The sequence below is a fragment of the Lathamus discolor genome, chromosome 6, assembly GCF_037157495.1.
Source record: "Lathamus discolor isolate bLatDis1 chromosome 6, bLatDis1.hap1, whole genome shotgun sequence".
Classification (NCBI taxonomy): domain Eukaryota; kingdom Metazoa; phylum Chordata; class Aves; order Psittaciformes; family Psittacidae; genus Lathamus; species Lathamus discolor.
Window position 1 is genome coordinate 2,190,685 of NC_088889.1, and position 22,364 is coordinate 2,213,048.

Genomic DNA, 22,364 nt, shown 5'->3' on the forward strand with positions numbered 1-22,364 from the left:
TCACAGAGCCAGGGGTAAAACAAGTCAGGGGATTACACATTAACCGCCAGGGAGCTGTCAGACCAGGCAAGGGTCAGCCCAAAGGGCTCCCAAGAGCCAGGCCAGGAAACACCCAACAGGTTTTACAATTAATGGCACCAGAAGGTGTTATTTGAACAATACCAGCCCAAAATTGCTGCCGTTAAGACTTCTATACAGCCTTCAAAAATCCCCAAAGGTGGTTTAGTACATATTGGTATGTAGTGTGTCGTATCTGTATTCAAAAACAAGATTACCCCTTGGGAAGGACTCTTAGAAGTGTCCCTCCCTCAGCTGAGGAGAAACCCAGCTCTCCTTTATCTCAGTTTATGCTGCTACTTAGAATGAAAATACAAAAGCACAACTTCCTTTTCATCTTGGTGCAGCTGCATTGACTTTTCAATCAGAAATGCTTCCGTTACTGTGCTCCCAAAAATGAGAGGGGGCTGCAGGGCCTTCCAGAAAAGGACAGAAGTCACCTCGTCACTCCCCAAAAGCCCTAGTAGAGAATGACCCTGTTTTGTCCTGCCTAGCACTCAATGTTCCGTAACAAAAGGTGGGTTTCCTACCCCATGCCGGTTACCAGGATAGATCCACCAGTGAACTTGGTTACTGTATAGGCATCCTCACCCATTTAATTCAGCACCAGAGAGCACCTAAGTAATCCCAGCTGCTCGCCTGGCATTATTTAGGTGGTGATGGGTGTCATTTACATACATCAACAACAAGGAATTAAATCCTTCACCTACATGGGATAAAGGTTGAGACCTTACCTGTTTTGAGATCTCATGTGTTTTTGTCTGCTTCCATTATAAAATCTGGGATGGCTTTGTCAGGAGTAAAGATGTGCAATGGGGATACTTTCTGAGAGGGATCTGTGCATCTATAGGAAACAACTGATGGAGAAGGGAATCATTTAAAACACCATGAATTAGCACTTCAAAGTGTGTATGGATAGCCCAGACTATTTAAGAGAAAAACCATTTAAAAGGCAGAGTGAATTTGCTATCCTCAACATCAGAAGGACACGGATCAAGTCCAGAGGAAGCCACGAGGATGATCAGGGGCTGCAGCACCTCCTGTATGGAGCCAGGCTGAGAACATGGGGGCTGTTCAGCCTGGAGAAGAGAAGCTGCGTGGAGACCTCAGAGCAGCTCCCAGTGCCTGAAGGGGGCTACAAGGGTGCTGGAGAGGGACTCTTCATCAGGGACTGGAGTGATAGGACAAGGGGTGATGGGTTCATACTGAAACAGGGGCAGTTCAGGTTGGATGTAAAGCAGAAGCTCTTCCCTGTGAGAGTGCTGAGGCGCTGGCACAGGGTGCCCAGAGGAGCTGTGGCTGCCCCATCCCTGGCAGAGCTCAAGGCCAGGTTGGACAGAGTCTTGGGTGACCTGGTCTAGTGTGTAGTGTCCCTGACCATGGCCGGGGGTTGGAACCAAGGTCCTTTCCAACCCAAACCACTCTATGAATCTACAATAATCTACATTTCATACAACCTGAAGCCTCAGCCAAGAATTGCATTAGGAAAAGTGGGGTTTAAAGCGTCATTTCTAAATGTGAGGGGACTTTGAAGCTGTTAAGCCATCTGACATTGCTTGAACAGGGTCAGAAAATGAACTGTCTACACAGGATCAGCCAAGTGCAGAGGCAACATGATGGCCTTAGTTTATTTACCTATTATTTCTCAGCTTCCTGGGCAAGAACAAGCCACTTGGCTACGCAAAGCTTCCCAGCGAGTAAGAAAATGGTTTTATCTTAAATAAAAAGGAGTGGCTATTCCCAGCAATGTCCAGTAGGTGGTGGTGATGTATAAGAAATCCCGATCCATGATTTTCTAGTCACTTCTTTCAAATCTTCTGCCTTTTGATACCTAGAGGGACTCCTATGACCATTTTGCACCTCTTGGAGGTGACCACAGAGAGCAATGGTACGAAGAAGGAACATAAGTCACATAGGAAAAGGAATGGATTTTGTTCAGAAGTAGATGAAATGCAGCTTTGAAGGGGAAATGGGCATCTAAAGAGCAGGCATATGTGGATACTGTCATGTCCTGCTGGCAACAGTAAGAGTCAGCTTCAGAATGGTAACTTTAGTAAAGAGTAAGAATAAGAATAAAGTATAAATAAAGAATAAAGACTTAGTGCTGGCCAGGGTCACATCCCTGTTTGGGTTATTTTCCCCTGTATTAAAGAGTGTTTTTCCCACTGGTGATGCCACAGCTCAAGTGACCACAGGTGGAAAATCCCCATCCAGGACCTAGCCAAGCCTTCTCCTTCCTGTCAGCCCATCGTCTCCAAATCCCCTCCCGGAGGAGCTTGTTAACACAATTGGATCAGGGACATCACTCACCTTTGAGTGATGAGCTGCTAAAGAAATAGGGAAGTTTTGGGGCGTGGGGAAACCCTGTGGTACTGTTCCCCCTGGTGGCATCGCGATTTTATAGCAACCAGGATATGGGGGAGCTGCAATTTGTGCCAGGAATTACTTCTTGCATAGGAAAGAAAGACTTTTGGTTGGGTTTTTTTCATTCCCTTCAATGTTCCTGCTGTTTCAGGCTGTTTGGGCGTTTCCATGTTTGCTTTGGGTTTCTTTAATCCCCATTGCCTCAACCCAAAGTGCAACTCTCCTGCGGCCAACTCCACTGATAACATTCTTGCCTTTGTTTTTAACAAACCACTGCGGGTATAAATTAGAAAACTCCTTAGAGCTTCCCTTAAAGGATTTGAGAAAGGCAGAACTTGAGGAGGAAAAATGAAAGGCCAAAGTTCTACAGCTGCCTGAAAAGAGGTGGCAAAGCCAATTTGGACTATGATTTAACTCAGCAGCCTGGTTCCAAACACAGACCTGTTGAAGAATTTGCATTTCACTCACCTGGCTCACACACAATATCCCACTGCTCCATAACTGCATTAAAACATCAGTTCACCCGTTTAGATCATGGGATTCCATCCTTTCTGGGAAAAGCTTTTCATAGGAGCTGCCTCCCCCACCCAGCCCATAAATCATTGAGACCCCAACTAAACTGAGGCAAGGAAAGTCCGTATCGTGTGTGTTGGTGTTCACATTTAACACAAGAATATATTGTGTTATATATAAATCTGTAGTTTAGGATGCATTTAATATTGTGTTTATATATATATACACACATATCTATGTGTTTAAGTGTATAATTTGAGAGTCATAGGAACAGAGACCTCCTAGATGTCCTTTCTGAAACAACAACTATGTCCTGCTAACTTCATGGTCACATCAGGTTGCTCATGGCCTCATTCAGGCAACTTCTGAACATGTCCATGGGTGGAGGCTCCACAGCCTCTGGGACAAATCCTCATGTTACCCACATCCCTGGATCAGGGTTTTCAAAGCCTGACTGTGATTCTTTCTGCTGTTCTCCTCAGAGCGTCCTTCATCTCTTTGTTCCTCAAGCTGTAGATGGGGGGGTTGAGCATGGGGATCACCACCGCGTAGAAGACGGAGACCACTTTGTCAGTGTTCAGGGAGTAACTAGAGCTAGGGCGTAAATACATGAAGATGGTTGTTCCGTACAACATGGTCACCACGATCAGGTGGGACAGGCAGGTGGAGCAAGCTTTTTGCCTGCCCTCAGCAGAACGGATCCTCAGGATGGCAAAGAAGATGAAGACGTAGGAGACCAGAATGGCAGAGATGGTGCTGAGCTCAATGACACCAGCCAAGGAGAAGAGGATCATCTCCTTGATGTACGTGCTGGCACAGGACAGAGCCAGGAGAGGAGGAACATCACAGAAGAAGTGGTTGATGATATTGGAGCTGCAGAAGGGCAGCCTGATGATGGAGGTCATCTGAATGATGGAGTTCAGGACACCCCCAATGTAGCACCCTGCCACCAGCCCCACACATAACCTCTGAGTCATGACAGACGAGTAGAGCAGGAGGTTGCAGATGGCCACATACCGGTCACAGGCTATGACAGCCAGCAGGAAACACTCAGTTGTCACAAACACAATGTAGAAGAAAGCTTGACTCATACAGCCAGCAAAGGAAACGGTCTTCTTCTCCAATACAAAGTTCACCAAAGTCCTGGGGGCTACCACAGAGGAGAAGCAGATGTCAACAATGGAGAGGCTGCCCAGGAAGGGGTACATGGATGTGTGGAGCTGTGGGTGACCTCGGATGGCTACAATTATCCCTGCGTTGCCCAGAAGGGTGGTTGTGTAGATGAGCAGCAACAGCACAAAAAGGGCTGCCTTCATCTCCGCTTGGTCACTGAGACCCTTGAGGATGAACTCTGCTGCTGAGGTGTGATTCTGCTCTGCCATTCAGGGCTTTTGTATCTGCCAAGGAAGGAAAAAGTCTGGAAAATACAGGACAGTGGAAACCATGCCTTTATTTGAACTGGAATGGGATAACTTGACAATTAACAGCCTGTGCATCAAGGGCATCCCCACTATTCATTTCCAGGGAGCTACAGTGGAATGGACTGCTCTGTGGCCATCTGCTCCAAGCTTGCCCTCCTACACAGCCCAAGGAAAGAGAAGGCCCCTTCTGAAGTGAGAGCATCCCAGCTTCCCCAGACACCTTTGAGCAGGTTCCTTTGTACCACTGGATCCCGTTTTGGTACCTACAGTTTGATGAGACCAATGGCTACAGCAGCAGAGAGGGATTGATGTGACACAGACCAAGCCATCAGCTCTGCCCTTGATCTCCTGTGATTTTCTCTGAAGACAGCTCTGATTTTGGCAGCAGCTTCTGGCTATAACTCATATAAGCCTAAAAGTACTGTAGCTTTCCTTTGGTGGTTTTGGAAAAGTCATTGAGATGAAGGAAAAAGAGCCTTTAATTTGCTGGGAATTAAGGAAGGAGAAGGGAAGGGGTGCTGCATGACCCTAACACTCATTCAGTACATAAAGAGTTTAATATTGCAGTCTTGGAAACCTTGGGGAGGTAAAGCCAGGAGACCACGAGCAAAATTTGGGTCTGAAGATGTTATTCCCTGGATACAATTGAGAGAATATACAATTAAGAGGAGTCAACACCATGATGAGAGCATTGAGCTGTACTAAACCAAACTCACTCAACTCTGGTTGTCTAAGTTAGACACTAAGTTAAGATGCTCACCCCCATGAAAGTGTGAATTACAGGTTTCTGTCCCTGATAACATGGAGGTTCAGAATAAAACAACTAAATCTTTACAGGATTAAAGATGAGAAAAAAATCTTACCCCACCAGATGAGTGTCAGGACCAGAAGCCTCAGTGAAGTTCCGTTCTCCATCAGCAGAATATTTCTTTGTAGAAATATTCTTCACATTTTAAAGTGAATATCACTATTTCAGGGTCAGTGGCTGGGTCAATCTTTCCTTGGGAGTTTTCTCCTCTCTTCTTCTCCAAGGCTCCTTAAACATACCAAAAGCACCATGGTATCAGTGTCTAAATGGGCTACAAGGAAGATGGAGAGGGGCTTGGGACAAGGGCCTGTAGGGACAGGCCAAGGGGAATGGCTTGAACCTGCCCGAGGGGAGACTGAGCTGAGCTCTTAGGCACAAGCTCTTCCCTGGGAGGGTGCTGAGGTGCTGGCACAGGGTGCCCAGAGAAGCTGTGGCTGCCCCATCCCTGGCAGTGCTCAAGGCCAGGTTGGACACAGGGGCTTGGAGCAAGCTGCTCCAGTGGAAGGGGTCCCTGCCCGTGGCAGGGGTTGGAGCTGGAGGAGCTTTAAGCTCCCTTCATCCCAAACCATTCCATGATTCTATGATTTCAGGGACAGAGAAAGGATGCATGAAAGAATTAATAGTGTCACATTCTTTTTGACTTGATGCCACCAGCAAGTTCTCCATGTGCTTTATCGTGCAGATGAGGGTAAATCTGAGATTTGCTATTGGGAATTTGCAGCATGGGAAATTCCAGTTAGAAACAAAGGGAGGGGGAAAACCCCACTGTAAGAGCAGTCAAACACTGAAATAGGGGCCAAGGAGGGTGTGAGACCTCTGTCCTTGGTTGTCTCCAAGGCTCAGCAGGGAATCAACCATCGGCCCCTCTGTTCAAGAAGGACAGGGAATTGCTTGAAGGAGTCCAGCGCAGAGCCACAAAGATGATTAAGGGAGTGGAACATCTCCCTTATGAGGAGAGGCTGAGGGAGCTGGGTCTCTTTAGCTTGCAAAAGAGGAGACTGAGGGGTGACCTCATCAATGTTTACAAATATGTGAAGGGTAGGTGTCAGGATGATGGAGCTAGGCTTTTTTCAGTGATATCCAGTGATAGGACAAGGGGCAATGGGTGTAAACTGGAGCATAGGAAGTTCCACGTTAACATCAGGAAGAACTTCTTTACTGTAAGAGTGACAGAGCACTGGAACAGGCTGCCCAGGGGGGTTGTGGAGTCTCCTACACTGGAGATATTCAAGGCCCGCCTGGACAAGTTCCTGTGTGATGTACTGTAGGTTACCCTGCTCTTGCAGGGGGGTTGGACTAGATGATCTTTTTAGGTCCCTTCCAACCCTTGGGATTCTGTGATTCTGTGATTCTGTTTGGCTTAAATAATAACCAGGGAACAAAGCAGGGTTCATGTGATTGACGCTGGGTGCCTGTTAGTTGTGTGCTGTTAAGAAATGAGCAAACCACTTAGATCCTAACTTACCTGAATCCAGCCATGGAGCTTCTCCCTGCAGCCCAAGTTATTTCATGTCTCTAGGATAGCCCTCAGGCTCAGCCATGGCTCCAGGTTTCACCATGGTCCTGGCAGAGGCTGCAGCTCTGTGGGCTCAGGTAATGCACACATTGGAGTATTTTGGAGTGTTTTATGTATACAATGATTGCCCGTCACACAGCAGCTCTCTGTGCAGGAAGGCAGCAGGAGAGAACTGAGGGCAGGCAAAGTCATTGCTCCAGGCTGCCATGGGCTGCCATGTATCAGGTCTGAAGGCTGCTGAACAACACCATAGCTCCTATACTCTGTCCTGGTCAGGCTGCCATGGAGAGCATGGCTTTTATTGCTGTCAATAGGGGGATGGCAAGCAAAGGTGTGGAGCAGTGGACAGGGGTTCCTTGACAGTATCTGCTCTTTGGTGGGGATTCATCACTTCCACATCTTAAAAAGCTTTCAAAGGGACTTCATTCATATTAGTGGTCACACAATTACCATATTTCACTTAAATTCTTTGCTGTCTGAAATGAAATGAGGTGAATGGTGCTGGAAATCATTGAATGAGGTTTGTACATCAAAACCTAAAAATACTTCCTGCATGGCATCACACTTATTTGCTGTCATCTCTATTTCTCTTGCTAAAGGTGTTTTTGTCCTTTTCTTAAGGCCCTTAATGAATTTAACAACACTGTCTAGAAATGGACATTGATTTAGTGGAATGGTAGAATTCACTCTCTGTCTATTCTCATTTGCCATGCAAAATGGAGAGCGAAAAGAAAAAGCCCTTCAAGCTCATTCAGTCCAACCGTTCTCCATCACTGCCGAGGCCACCCCAAACCCATGGCACTGAGGCCGCGTCTCCATGGTGTGTGAACACCCGCAGGGCCGGTGCCTGCAGCCCTGCCCTGGGCAGCCTGTTCCAATGCCTGAGCACCCTCTGGGGCAGGAATTGTTCCTCAGCTCCATCTAAACCTGCCCTGGTGCAGCTTGAGGCTGTTTCCTCTTGTCCCATCCCTTGTTCCTTGGGAGCACAGCCCAGCCCCTCCTGGCTCCATCCTCCTATCAGGCAGTTGGAGGGAGTGATAACGTCCCCCCTCATCCTCAGATGAAGAGAAGTGCATGCTTGTAGTTGTCTGCCTGTCTCTTCGTTATGTGAAATTAACTACTAAATATAATTATCAAAGTTTGGAGAGTGAAATTATTTGCATTCTCAATCACATCAACCAGTGAATCATGTAAGTCTGGGGGCAGAAGACCACCAACATGTTGTCCATCCTTAACAAAACCCTGAGCATCTCCCCCACATCTCCATTCTATCTGGCCCTAAACTTACATCATGCAAGATCATTTTATTTTCAAGAGTCTCCTCAATGCCTCCTTCACCTCCTTATTCCTCAGGCTGTAGATCAAGGGGTTCAGCATGGGAGTCACCACGGTGTAGAGCACCACGGCCCATTTATCTGCTCCTCTTGAGCTGTCTGAGCTGGGGAATAAATACATAAAAAAGCACGCCCCATAGAAGATGCTGACGGTGGTGAGGTGGGAGGTGCAGGTGGAGAAGGCTTTGCCCTTGCCCTCTGCTGAATTGATGCTCAGGATGGTGGCGATGATGGCCACGTAGGAGAGCAGGATAACCAGGATGCTGGACACACCAAAGAGAGATGCTGCAGTGGTCAGGATGATGCAGCTGAGGGTGGTGCTGGAGGTGGAGAGCGAGATGAGAGGGGAAATGTCACAGAAGAAGAGGTCGATGGTGCTGGAGCTGCAGAAGGACAGGGTGGACATGCTGATGGTCTGTGCCACGCCATTGGTCAGCCCCATGAGGTACGAGCCAGACACCAGCTGGAAACAGCACTTTGGGGACATGACAAGGGGGTAGAGCAGGGGATGGCAAATGGCCACGTAACGGTCATAGGCCATCGAAGACAGCAGGAAGCATTCAGTTATCCCAAAATGTTGAAAGAGGAAGACCTGAGCCACGCACCCAGCATAAGCAATGCTCTTCCTCTCCGACATCAAGTCAACCAACATCTTGGGGGTGACGATGGTGGAAGAACAGAGGTCTACAAAGGCCAGGTTGGCCAGGAAATAATACATGGGGGAGTGGAGGTGGGGGCTGGCCCTGATTAAGATGATGATGCCCAGGTTGCCCACGATGGTGACAAGGTAGGTGAGCAGGAAGAGCAGGAACAAGTTGCCCTGAGTCACCGGGTCCTCTGTGAAGCCCGCCAGGCTGAACTCGGTCACTTGGGTGCAATTGCTTTGTGCCATGGGCTGGATGGTGCTTTCTGTGTGAGCTCCTGCCTGCAGGTTTCTTCTCCAACAGGCAGGGATGTCCCAGGTGGAAAAGCCTCTGTGTGGTGGGAGCTGCTCAGAGACAGTCCTGCAGGATGTAAAGGGAGAGTTCAGGCACAGACCAATGAGGAACAGCTTGGTGAAAGTCCTGTCCCAGCACAGGTAGAACAAAGGGGTGCTCAAGCAGTTAAACACCATGGCACAACGTGGTGCCTGCTCCTCTGGCTCCCCTTGAGATGTTGAGCAATGACCTCTGTGGAAAGCAATGGGAGGTTGCACACTCGAGTAGTTTTACCTTAGTGCTGCACTTCATTGACTGCATTAATGCTCAGTCTGGGGCTTGGAGTTCATCCGGCTCAAGCTGGAACACAGAGAAACGTGGTGCTTTCACAGTGCAGAGCTCATCCTTCATCCCTCTGTGGGCATTTGCCAACCACCCACTCCTTCCCTCTCTGCTTCTGTTTTTTCCGAACTGGAATGAATTCCTGACCTATGGAAAGTGCAGGTTTGACAGTGGCACCAGCTCTAGTGGAAGGTGTCCCTGCCCATCACAAGGGGGTGGAACTGAGTGAGTTTTAAGGTCCCTTCCAACACAAGCCATACTATGATCCTATGCAACTTTACACAATGGTTAATATTGATTTCCCCTCCCTCCTGACACACTGTGGTCAGTGAGCAAGCCTCCTGAGGGTGTTCCTCACCAGGGTGATCTCCAAAGCTGCCTTCTCAGCAGCAGCGTGGGGAGGACACAGCACAAGCAGCTCCCTGGGAAGCCCAGAGCATCATCAAGAAGCCCAGGACCCTGCAGTAGGGCAGGAGATGGAGACAGGAGCTGCTGCTTGTTGGCAAGAGAGAACCACAGCAGAATGATGGGCTGAAAGATGCTGCCCCTCACTTACCTCTCAGCTCTGTCTCTGCTGCCCTCCTGATGCTCTCGGAGATGGATGTGAAGATGAACGTGCCTGGAGCTGTGCAGGGAGCCTGGGAATGAACCAGCATCAGCAAACCCCCTTCCCATTTCATGTGTGTAGGGATGTGGGACTGTGAATGTCTTTGGGCCCCAGGAGGTGACAAAGCCCACAGCAGCTCATTATCTCTTCTCTGTGCTGCTTGGTTTGGAGAAGAAGTGTACCCAGAGGAGATGACCTCAGCTTGAGCGAGCAACAGGGCTTTGGGCTCCCTTAGAGCAAACCACAGAACAACCCCACCTTTCACATCCCCTTTTGGAGCATTTCTGAGGCAGTCACAGCTGCAGAGTGGCCATGGTTGACATTATCATGGCAGGGAGGTGAGGAAGGACCTTGCCAGTGGGAGCTGGTACCAGGGTCCATCAGCAATGTCAGGCACCATGTGCAATGAACCAGTTTTCCACCTGGAAACCACTTTCAAACCATAGCTCACAAGTTTGGCTGCAAAGGAACTAACAGAAGATCGTGGTGACCTTGCTATTGGTGAGGTAAATGCTGTCCACTACTTCCTGTCCAAGCAGCCATCAATGCTCACATCACCCAAGGCACTCAGGTTGGTCAGGCATGACCTGCCCTTGGTACATCCATACTGGTTACTCATGGTCACCCTCCTGTCCTTCCTCTGCCTGGAGACGGCTTCCTGAGGAATTTGGTTCTTAAACCCACGGGGGACCGAGGCAGCCCCAGTCCTTGAGCTCTCCTTGATGATGACATTCACCTGCTTCTACCCATCGTGCTGGAAGCACAAGTGACAAAGGAGAGCCTGAGGGAGAGGTGCCCGAAAGTGGAAGGAAGGAGATGTGAAGGAACAGATGAGGAGTGTGGTAAAGGGGTGAAGTGGGCAGCAACAGGGGAAAAGGGCCCTTCTGAAGGGATGCTTTAGGGTTGCCCCTGTCGCTGGTGGCTCTGATGGGTGCTCCCAAGCCCATCACAGAATCCCAGAGAGGTTTGTGTTGGAAGGGACCTTAAAGCTCCTCCAGCCCCAACCCCTGGCACAGGCAGGGACCCCTTCCACTGGAGCAGCTTGCTCCAAGCCCCTGTGTCCAACCTGGCCTTGAGCACTGCCAGGGATGGGGCAGCCACAGCTTCTCTGGGCACCCTGTGCCAGCGCCTCAGCACCCTCCCAGGGAAGAGCTTGTGCCTAAGAGCTCAGCTCAGTCTCCCCTCGGGCAGGTTCAAGCCTTCATGGGGGTTATGGGGAACCTCCTTCTACAGCCAAACATGAAAGGAAAGTGCATGTCACACGGATTCCCACCAGAGATCAGCCAGATCCCCTGGCAGTGCACACTGGGAGCAAACCCCCACAATCTGAGCATCATTTGGCGTTCCATGTCCTTCCAAAGCCACATCCTCTCCTTCTCTCTCCAGCACTAAAACCATTCACAGGAGCGGCAGGACACGGTGCGATGCTGCGGATGAGCCCCCTCCATCCTCCTCCTGCTGTCAGCTCTGCCTCTCGCACCTCCTCATCTCCATGCTCAATACCAGCCCTGCAGACACAGCTCAGCTGACATCAGGAGATGGATGGGGCCGAGCTGGCTCCACAGGGCATGGGATATGTGTATGGATGTGTATGGACGTGATGGACATAGGGGGGTGTGCACGGATATGGTCCCTCCTTGCTTTGCATCAGTCCTGGTCCCAAATCCTTGCACTGCTGACAGCCCCTTTGGCCCCCTCCACAGCACATGGGGGCAAGGGTCTCCTCTCCATTATGATGTCCATAGGAAGGATTTAAGCACTGATCCCTAAGAAGTGAAGGCTGAGTCCCAGTTTGGAGCCAGCTCCATGCAGAGCAGGGAGGGTTTTCAGCCCTTGCCCAGTGCCTCCATCACCAGGGTACCAGCAGTGGCAGAAGCCACCAGCATCTCCATGGGAATGTCCCCTGTTTCCTGCAGAGCCCCAGGATCCTTCATCCTGCCCCATGGTGTGCAGTGAGGTGGTGCAGTTTGCAGTTTGAAGGGGACTATGGAGCAGCCCCTTTGCTCTCTGCCCCCTCCAGCCTTTATCCCTGTGTCAATGACCTCCCTGCACACATCCCATGTCCCCACAGCCATGGCTTCTGCCCATCCATCTCCTGTTGTCAGGCTGGGATTGATCATGGAGACGGGAGGTGTTAGACAAGATGGCAGATTCCGGGTGCCAGCACAGAGACAGGACCAGCGTTTGGGGTGGGTGCAAGGGAGAGGGGACCGCATTCCACATTTCTCTTCCCTGTTTCAGAGCTGTAGAGGCTTTGCATGAGCAGCCACAACACTGTGGATGCTTCAACACCTCCCTGTGCTTTTTAATGTCAGGTGTTGACGGCTGGAATGATGGTAACCAGAGGCTGTTGACCAGGGGAGTTAGTCAGAGCAATCCCTATGTCCCTTCAATCAGATGTATGACATCACATCTTCCTTCCTTGTAAGGAAAACAGGGGGAGAAGGAGCCTCAAACTTCATTGCATTTCACAGTCATCAACCTGGAGGAAGAAATTGCCCTCACTTATCCCAAGCCTCTTTTCCTCACAGGAAACTCCAATCAGCTTTACCCAGTTATAGCTTTGGTCACTGATAAATATTTGTTTTTCTTGCAAGATTCTTGACCTTGTCCCTCAGCTCCCATAAAATTCCTCACTCTTACCTGCAAGCTCTTTATTAAAGCTGCTGGGGTGGGAGGGAAGAGGAAGTGCAGTTTTATATTTGCTTGCTGGAAAAGAGTCAGAGCAAAGGTTTCAAAAGAGTCATTGCATTTGTTTGTGCCTTTCAAAGAGCAGAAGCTGGTGGGAATCAAGGTCTCAAGCTGGACCTCTGAATATGAAGAGGACTCCATCCCCAGGCTGCAGCTTCACAAGAGATTTCACTTCAAAGGAGAAATTATAGATAATATAATTCCTAGTACAGGATGATGAACTGTGCTGAGGCTACCCAGTGTTAAGGATAATTTGGCACATAAAGGGATCCTTCCATTCATTTTAAGCATGTTTTACATTCATCTTAAGTGCCATTTACTTAAATGGTGAGATTAATGGAATTCCAGCTGGAGATAAGCACCCACATCCCATGTCCATGCCTAGCTCACGGTTAAACACACCAGAAAATCAAAGGGTGGATTTAATCTGAAAGTTAAGCATATGTCTATTTTCTATGGATGAAAGACAACCCTTAACGCAGAATCAACGGTAACTGAGAGCTGTCTGGGTTTTAGTGAAGCCAAAACACACTGATGGGGAAAATATCTTTCCTTTACCTGCTGCGAGTGGGAATTAACTTCTATTGGGAAAGTATATGGATAGTGAGCAGTCTCTTTTCTGTGCTCTGGGAAACATCAACTAGAAAGGAAATGTTGTCTTAGGTCAAGGAAAAAGTGGCTTCTACCTTTGTGAATGAATGAGCTAGAATGGGTATAATTAAATGCTAAAGAGCTTGGCAGCACAGAGACGTTTGCTATCAGATGATTCAAATGTGGCCAACATAGACCTGAGCGTTTAAGACTGTATTCTGAAATAGAAAGAACTTGACCTTCTCAAGCTAAACATTAGTTAGCAAATCTCATCTTTAGATAACTTATCTGGCTTTATCCTTTAGATAAGAAAGGGGACAGAAACCACAGTGCAGGGCCTAACATAAACGAGAGAAACACATCTCTCCTATTGTAATAATGTACTTCATTAATTAATAGTTACAATTCCTCTACTTCACAGGAAAAGGAAGAAGCCCCTGAAAATTCAAAGAGATCATAAAGCAGATTTTAAGCTATCACCTGGGATGCTGACAGCTGTGGAACAGCTTGTTAGCAGGTCTAGCAATGAGCCAGGTGCTAATGTCAAGTGTAAATCTGAAAAGACCAAGACGGAGGGGAAAAAAAACCTGCAGGCAATACAAGAGTGTAGATAAATCAGATTGTCTGTGGTCTTGCTGCGCAAACCAGTCATAGGGAGAAAGCAAGACTTAGAAAAGGTTCCATACCAAGCCTAGAAGCCTAAGGAAGGCCTTGGGGAAACCAAAGCCCTTGGTGTCAGTGAATCTCTGGTGTCCTCTGTCACAAAAGCAGCAGACAAACATCGGGCCAAAGCTACTTCCAGATCAAAGTGTTGTCAATCTAGTGAAGAATGAAAGTCTAACGTTGTACCTGGTAAAGGAGAAGGCACTAAGGAAAAGATAATAACACTTGAATGTATGGATCAATTTATTACTCTACTCACCTCACTGAGAAGAGTATCTCCTATTTTGCCCATGTAGGGACATGTTCTGGATGGAGATGGACTGCCAGAGCAGTGAGCAGTGGATAGGCTGTTGTGTGCAGAGGGTGATGGGTTCTGCTCTGCAGGAGCCTGGAGAGTGCACAGGGGTTTGTCTCTTGAATCTTTATAAACAGAGCCAAAGGAGAACACCCTGGTGTGCAGGGACCATCCCACAGTACCTGAGCAAGAGAAGCAGGGCAGGAACAGAGACCTGGACCAAGTTCGATCACAGCTCCAGAGCATCAGGAAAGCTGGGGATGAGGAAGCAGATTCAAGACCAAGCCAAGTCAGGTGGAGTCAATCTCTTGTGCAGGATCAGGTGAAAAAATTGCTAGAAAAATAAATAAGAATACCCAAATCACCACCAAAATATTCCACAGGTGTGCTGAACTCCTACTAAACTGGAAACCAGAACTCCTCTAGTAAAGCTCAATCTACCTGTTCTGAGCTTAAATAGAGATGGGGGAAAAATAGGAAGAGGATGGGGATGGAGCCCCAGCTGAGGCTGCTCAGGGGGATAAAGGCCTATTAGTTCAGCCTTGGCCAATTCCTCCCTGCCTCAAAATACCTGGTTTTCACCCTTGAATACAGTGGAAGTCCAGAGGCACCAGCTCAGCTGCCGGATATCCAGACATTATATGTCGATAATCCCACTGGGGATGGAAAACTGAGATCTCAAGTGTTCACAGAGGGACATCAGCAGCTCCAGAAGATGGAGTCACTTGTTCTTCATGTCCCTTTTGAGGACTGTGTGCTAGATCTGGAATGTCTCTAAACCCATTTTCATTGTGTCAATATGTTCAGACCAAAACACTTGCATGGCCCACAAGTATGTCAGAAGCATGATACAAGCTGCCCATACCTGCTGCTGTGTAGCTGTGCTCAGGCATGGCCCAGCCACTCCATGTCTCTCAGATGCCCAAGCACCACAGTGCCTTTCAGAGGTGATTTCACACCCATTCCTTTTTCCTTCTTTCTGTTTTTCTCTGGTACAGCGTGAGCAGCCCTGGAGGCTTCCTCCCAGGAGAGCACATGCAGCTGTATTTACAGCCCCAGCACCACAGGCTGGGCTCTTGGAGTTTGGCAGGAGCTCACCTCTCTTCACTTCAGGTGCTTAACAGAAGTGATGCCGGCACGTAGATGTTCTCTGTGGCATTGGGGTTAAGCCCTTGGCTGCCATCACTCGGTGGCAGAAGGAAGGCACAGGAGGTAAGAACAACAGAAAGCAGAGTCTCAACTACACTTAGGCAGTGGGCTTGTGTCTGCATGTCCTCATGTCATCTTTGGTAAAGCTGTGTCAGAAAACATCCTTACCAACGTGGGTTTTCTTTATAAGAAGATGGAGCAATATCTGATGCAGGTTGTATTTCTTTTACAAAAGCAGCTTAAGCCAGATACACTGATTTATTCAAGAGTTAAATGAGGATGAATCTTATTGTGTTATACAGAAATGCAACATTTCAGATTGTCAGCAGAATATAGTCACTAACAGATCAGCCTTTAGAATCAGCCTGTTACAACATCAACTCATTTTAAAGCAAGAAACTGAATGCCCGCTGGTTTAGGATGCTTTTTCATGCTGGAACTCAGGAAGGTATAAATCATGAATTTAACAATGTCAATATTATTTGTTGTAAATGATCTCAAAGAGTTTGTTAAATGTGATTTGGTGACTGGAATGATAATCAAAAGCCAAGGGAAAGTATCCAGAGGTCATGCATGTGTAAGCAGGGCTTTCACTGGGACTGAGAAATCCTCTTGCTCCACGTTTATGTGCAATCCTATGAGGATCCTCTGAGGTGTCTTCTGGCACAAATTTCCTTCAAATTGAAAATGATTAAAGATCTTATTCTTTGCTCAAGCCTGAAAACACACGTGCTGGACTAAATCCGTAGCTTTAATTGTCCCAGCATAGAAAAATAAAAATGCCATTTACTGCTTTAAAAACCTACCTGTTCTATTCTGATTACCTCATCTGAAAAACGTAACATATACATATAATTTTGTTTAGAAAATATATCGGAATAATCTAAAGTGTGGCAGGTATAGTGGTCATTGATTGGAGAAAGATGTGGTCCAGATCTGAATCTCCATTTTTGATCACTTTGATGTTTCTCTTCCTTTTGCCTCAGCAGGGAACACCTGGTCATGAGAGGAAATCACACACAGAATAAATTCATCCTGTTGGGAATTACAGACAGCCCATGTGCACAGACTCCTCTTTTTGTCTTGTTTCTATTGATTTACATTGTCACTTTGGTGGGGAACATTGGCATTATCACGTTGGTTCGGTTGTCTCCCAGCCTCCACACCCCCATGTACTTCTTCCTCACTCATTTTGCCTTCATTGACATCTGCTATTCCACAGTCATCTCCCCCAGGATGCTGGCAGACCTGTTATCAGAGGACAAAACCATTTCTTTCACTGGCTGCATGACCCAATTCCTCACATTATCTTTCTTTGCTACTATTGAGTGTCACCTGCTGGCCATGATGGCCTACGACCGGCACGTTGCTATCTGCCAGCCCCTGCTTTATGTGACCATCATCTCCAGCCGTGTCTGCTGGCAGCTGGTAGCATCATCCTACCTATTCGCCTTCCTCAGTGCCATCATCTACACATGGTGCGTGTTTGGAGGTTCCTTCTGTGGTCCCAACCTCATTGACCACTTCTTCTGTGATGTGGGCCCTGTGCTAAAGCTCGTGTGCTCTGACACCCACAGCAGTGAGATGGTCATCTTTGCCTTCGTCACCATCAATGAGGTGGGTACGAGCGTGGTCATTTTGCTCTCCTACATCTCTGTCCTCTGCACCGTGCAGAGGATGTGCTCAGCACAGAGCAGGGCCAGAGCCTTCCACACCTGTGCATCCCATTTGATGGCTGTTGCCTTGTTCTTTGGGACAGCATTCTTCATGTACCTACAACCTCCATCTAGCCACAGGAGCCTGGATAAAGTGGCCTCCATCATCTACACAATGGTCACACCCATGCTCAACCCATTCATCTACAGCCTGAGGAACAAGGAGGTGAAGGAGGCTCTGATCAAGCGCACGAGGAGGTTCTTCAGCCACTGGCAACATAGAAGAGTTCTGTCATCTGGGACATGAACAGTTCATGTCCAGTGTGAAAGCCTATGGGACACTGAAATATGGAGATTTTCCACTGATACTCATGACTTTATAGAAGTTCTTCCACAGTTTCTGCACAAAAGCCTATGACAGTATTGAATGAGAAACAGACCCCCAAAATCACACCATTCTTGGAAGAAAACAAGAGGAGATTGAGCCTCAAACTTCATTTCAGTTCCCAGTCCCCAGCCTGGAGGAAGAAATTACCCACAATTATCCCAAGCCTCTTTTCCTCACAGGAAACAACCATCACCTTTATTCATTTACAACTTTTGTCACTGATAAAGATGTATTTTTCTTGCAAGATTCTTGACCTTGTCCCTCAGGTCCAATAAAATTCCTCTTGCCTGTAAGCTCTTTATTAAAGCTGCTGGGGTGGGAGGGAAGAGGAAGTGCAGTTTTATATTTGCTTGCTAAAAAAGAGTCAGAGCAAAGGTTTCAAAAGATTCATTGCATTTGTTTGTGCCTTTCAAAGAGCAGAAGCTGGTGGGAATCAAGGTTTCAAGCTGCACCTTTAAATATCAAGGAAAATCCTTCCCCAGGCTTCAGCTTCAGACTAGATTTACCTTCAAGTAAAGAACTGTAGAAAATGTACTACCTAATACAGATTGATGAACTGTGCTGAGATTACCCACTGTTAAGGACAATTTAGGCACTTCAAGGGATCCTTGCATTTATTTGAAGTGTGTTTTACACTCTTTTTAAGTGCCATTTACTCAAACAGTGAGATAAATGGAATTCCAGCTGGAGATAAGCACCCACATCCCATGTCCATGCCCAGCTCACACCAAAGCACACCAGGAAACACCAAGTGGTGCATTGCACTTATAAATACTGCAGGAGGCAAGTTTCTATAGGTGAAAGATACTCCTGAACCCAGAACCAATGGTAACTGAGAGCTGTCTGGGTCAGAAAGACGTAAAAAAAAAAACCCCACTGCTGTGGTGTCCTGGGTTCAGCAGTAGCAGACATTTTTTCTCCTTCTTAGTAGCTGGTGCAGTGCTGTGGTTTTGACTTTGGGACTGGGAACAGCGCTGATAACACCGATGGTTTTAGTTGCTGCTCAGTAATGCTTACTCTGACCAAGGACTTTCTGAGCCTCATGCTCTGCCAGGGAGGAGGGGAAGCTGGGAGGAAGCAGAGACAGGACACCTGATCCAAACTAGCCAAAGAGGTATTCCATAGCACAGCACATCATGCCCAGGAGGTTAACTGGGAGTTACCCGGAAGGGCTAATTCACTGCGGGGTGGGGCGAGGTATGAGTCTGCAGGTGGTGAGGTGTTGTATTGTCTTCCCTTATAATTTCCTTTATCATTATTATTATTGGTGGTAGCAGCAGTGGTTTGTGTTATACCTTAGTTACTAAACTGTTCTTATCTCAACCCATAGGAGCTGCCTTCTTTCCATTCTCCTTCCCATCCTTCCAGGAGCTGGGGGAATAAAGTGGGGGGGAGGTAGTAGACTGTGTGGTTCTGATTTATGGCCTAGGCTTAAACCATGACATGTGGGAAAATATCTTTCCTTTACCTGTTGTGGGGGAGAATTAACTTATATTTGGGAAGTATATGGGTCATGAACAGTGTCCTCTGTGTGCTCTGGAAAACAGCAGCAAGAGAAGAGACACAAAATTCCCATATCAGATGAATAACAGAGGTCCTGCCATAGAACTCTAATATCATACTTGGTAAAACAGAATTAACTGATGACCAGAGAAAAATACCAGGAAATAAAGTTCATCTTACTACTCTATTTCTGTCACTGAGAAGAACAACTCTTTTTTTACCCATGCAGGGACATGGTCTGGACAGACAGGGACTGCTAGAGCAGTGAGCACTGGCTGGGCTGTTGGGTGCAGAGGGTGATGGGTTCTACTCTGCAGGAGCCTGGGGGCTGCCACAGGGCTTTGATTCCTTAATATCTTTAAACAGAGACAAAGGAGAACACCACCGTGTGCGGGGCCCATCCCACAGTACCTGAGCAAGAGAAGCAGGGCAGGAACAGAGACCAAGGACAAGTTCAACCAAGATTCCAGAGCATCAGGGAAGTTGGTGATGAGGAGGCAGATACAACTCCAAGCCAAGTCAATCCCCTGGTCAGCATCCAGTCTAAAAATTGCTAAACACATCCACAACAAAACTTAGGTCACCATCAAAGGATTCCTCAGATGTGCAGAACTCCTACTAAACTGAAAACCACAACTGCTCTAATAAAGCACAAGCTCCCTGGGCTGAACTTAAATAGAGATGGGGGACCAATGGGCAGAGGGTGGGGATGGAGCCACAGCTGAGGCTGATCAGTGGTACAAAAACCTATTAGTTCACCCTGAGACAATTCATCCCTGCCTCAAAACGCTCATTTCTCACCCTTGAATACAGTGGAAGCCCAGAGTCACCAGCTCAGGTGTTGGACATCCAGGACATGTGGATAACCCCACTGGGGCTGGAAAACTGGGCTCTCAAGTGTCCATTGAAGGACAGCAGCAGCTCCAGAGAATGAGTCACCTGTCTTTCATGTCCCATTTGGAGAACCTCTGCAAGATCTGAAATGGCTCTAAACCCATTCTCATTCTGTTGGCAATGACAAACAGAATGCTTGGCATAGTCCACAAGTATGTCAGAAGCATCCTGTGAGCTGCTCATCACTGCTGCCGTGTAGCTGTGCTCAGGCATGGCTCATCCACACCATGTCTCTCAGATGCCCAAGCACCACAGTGCCTTTCAGAGGTGATTTCACACCCTTTGCTGTTTCTTCTCTTTGTTTTCCTCTGGTAAAGCATGAGCAGCCCTGGAGGCTTCCTCCCAGGAGAGCACATGCAACTGTATTTACAGCCCCAGCACCACAGGCTGGGCTCTTGGAGTCTGGCAGGAGCTCCCCTCTCTTCACATCAGGTGCTTCACAGAGGTGATGCCGGCACGTAGATGTTCTCTGCTGCACTGGGGATAAACCTTTGGCTCCCATCACTCGGTGACAGAGGGAAGGCGCAGGAGGTAACACCAACACAAAGCAGAGCCTCACCTGCACTGAGGCAGTGGGCTTTTGTCTTCAGGTTCTAGTGTACTCTTTGGCAAAGGTGTATCAGAAAACAGCCTTACCAACATGGGTTTTCTTTATAGTAAGAGGGAGCAATGTCTGATGCAGGTTTTGTTTCTTTTACATAGGCAGCTAAAGCAGATGCACTGATTTATTCAAGACTGAAATGATGATGAATCTTATTCTGTTATAAAGAAATGCAACGTTGCAGATTGTCAGCAGAATACAGTCACTAACAAATCAGCCTTAGGAATCAGTGCGTTTTATCAGCTGCTCCATTGTCAAATAAGCAACATAATGCCCATGTGTTTAGGATGCTTTATTGTGCTGGAGCTCAGAAAGGTATAAATCATGAATTTACCAATGTGAATTATATCGTATATATAGCATTTTCATAAATGTTATTTCAAGACTCGAATGATAATCAAAAGCCAAGGGAAAATGTCGGAAGGTCTTTCATGTGTAAGTCACAGGGACTGGGACTTTCTCTTGCTCCAGTTTTACATATGGTCCTGTGAGGTTTCTCTGAGGCATCTTTTGACCAAATTGCCTACAAATTGAACGTGAAGAAAGTTCTGATTCTTTTTTTTTAATTTGAAAACACACGTGCTTGAATAAATGCATAGTTTTAAGTTTCCCAGCATAGAAAAACGAAAATGCCATTTGTGGCTTAAACGCTCTCCCTCTTTCTTTGTAAATACCTCAACTGAAAAACAAAAAACCATATAATTTCAGATTAGAAAATATAGTAGAATATAGTAATTCCACCAAAACGTGACAGTTAGATTGTTCATTGATTGGACTTACATATGGTCCAAAAGTGAATCTCTATTCTTAATCAGAGTGATGTTTCTCTTCCTTTTGCCTCAGCAGGGAGCACCTGGTCATGGGAGGAAATGACACACAGATTAAATTCATCCTGTTGGGAATTACAAACAGCCCACATGTGCAGACCCCACTTTTTGTCTTGTTTCTATTGATTTACATTGTCACTTTGGTGGGGAACGTTGGCATTATTGTCTTGGTTTGGGTGTTTCCCAGCCTCCACACCCCCATGTACTTCTTCCTCACCCATTTTGCCTTCGATGACATCTGCTATTCCACAGTCATCTCCCCCAGGATGCTGGCAGACCTGTTATCAGAGGACAAAACCATTTCTTTCACTGGCTGCATGGTGCAGTTCTTCACCTTTGCTTTCATTGCTACTACTGTCACCTGCTGGCCATGATGGCCTACGACAGGCACGTTGCTATCTGCCACCCCCTGCTTTATGTGACCATCATCTCCAGACGCATCTGCTGGCAGCTGGTAGCATCATCCTACTTATTTGTCTTCTTCAGTGCCGTCATCTACACATGGTGCGTGTTTGGAGGTTCCTTCTGTGGTCCCAACTGCATTGACCACTTCTTTTGTGATGAAGTTCCTGTGCTAAAGCTCGTGTGCTCTGACACCCACGGCAGCGAGATGGTCACCTTTGCCTTCGTCACCATCAATGAGGTGAGTACGAGTGTGGTCATTTTGCTCTCCTACATCTCTATCATCGGCACCGTGCTGAGGATGGGCTCAGCACAGAGCAGGGCCAGAGCCGTCAACACCTGCACCTCTCATTTGATGGCTGTTGTCTTGTTCTATGGTACAGCATTCTTCATGTACCTACAACCTTCTAGTCACAGCAGCCTGGATAAGGTGGCCTCCATCAGCTACACTGTGATCACTCCCATGCTCAACCCATTCATCTACAGCCTGAGGAACAAGGAGGTGAAGGGGGCTCTGGTCAAGTGCAGGAGGAGGTTGTTCAACAGCTGGCAACATAAAAGAGTGGTATCATCCAGGACATGAATGGGAATTCCCCTAATCCTGATGATTTGATGTAGGTACCAATGACAGGATTGAATGGAGAAATACGCACCCCAAATCACATCTCCCTTGGAAGGAAAACAAGGAGAAGGAACCTCAAACTTCATTTCAGTTCACAGTCACCAACCTTTTGGAAGAGATTACCTTGAGTTATCCGAGGGTACTTTTCCTCACAGGAACCACCAATTAGGTCTATTCATTTATAACTTTTGGCACTGGTAAACA

General features: G+C 47.4%; 3 protein-coding genes and 1 pseudogene across 3 annotated transcripts; 2 read left to right on the plus strand and 2 right to left on the minus strand.

The window, feature by feature from the left end:
• Window positions 1–3,130: 3,130 nt before the first annotated feature.
• On the minus strand, window positions 3,131–19,440 carry LOC136017855 (olfactory receptor 5J3-like). Its single transcript, XM_065686528.1, has 7 exons — window positions 19,226–19,440; window positions 18,780–18,847; window positions 14,985–16,516; window positions 14,302–14,453; window positions 14,084–14,212; window positions 5,219–5,391; window positions 3,131–4,787 (listed from the first exon to the last, which is right to left on the minus strand). The coding sequence occupies exon 7, from the start codon at window positions 4,314–4,316 to the stop codon at window positions 3,378–3,380; it is 939 nt and encodes a 312-aa protein (XP_065542600.1). The 5' UTR covers window positions 4,317–4,787; window positions 5,219–5,391; window positions 14,084–14,212; window positions 14,302–14,453; window positions 14,985–16,516; window positions 18,780–18,847; window positions 19,226–19,440; the 3' UTR covers window positions 3,131–3,377.
• Window positions 7,915–9,907, minus strand: LOC136017856 (olfactory receptor-like protein COR4). The gene is made up of 3 exons (XM_065686529.1): window positions 9,829–9,907; window positions 9,225–9,290; window positions 7,915–9,017 (listed from the first exon to the last, which is right to left on the minus strand). Exon 3 carries the CDS (start codon window positions 8,903–8,905, stop codon window positions 7,979–7,981), a length of 927 nt encoding a protein of 308 aa, XP_065542601.1. The 5' UTR covers window positions 8,906–9,017; window positions 9,225–9,290; window positions 9,829–9,907; the 3' UTR covers window positions 7,915–7,978.
• LOC136016716 (olfactory receptor 5AP2-like) lies at window positions 13,647–17,230 on the plus strand. The gene is made up of 3 exons (XM_065684348.1): window positions 13,647–13,754; window positions 13,930–14,013; window positions 16,292–17,230. The coding sequence occupies exons 1-3, from the start codon at window positions 13,647–13,649 to the stop codon at window positions 17,228–17,230; spliced, it is 1,131 nt and encodes a 376-aa protein (XP_065540420.1).
• Window positions 19,441–21,165: 1,725 nt separating the features above from the next.
• Window positions 21,166–22,121, plus strand: LOC136016717 (olfactory receptor 8U3-like; annotated as a pseudogene).
• The last annotated feature ends 243 nt before the right edge of the window (window positions 22,122–22,364 follow it).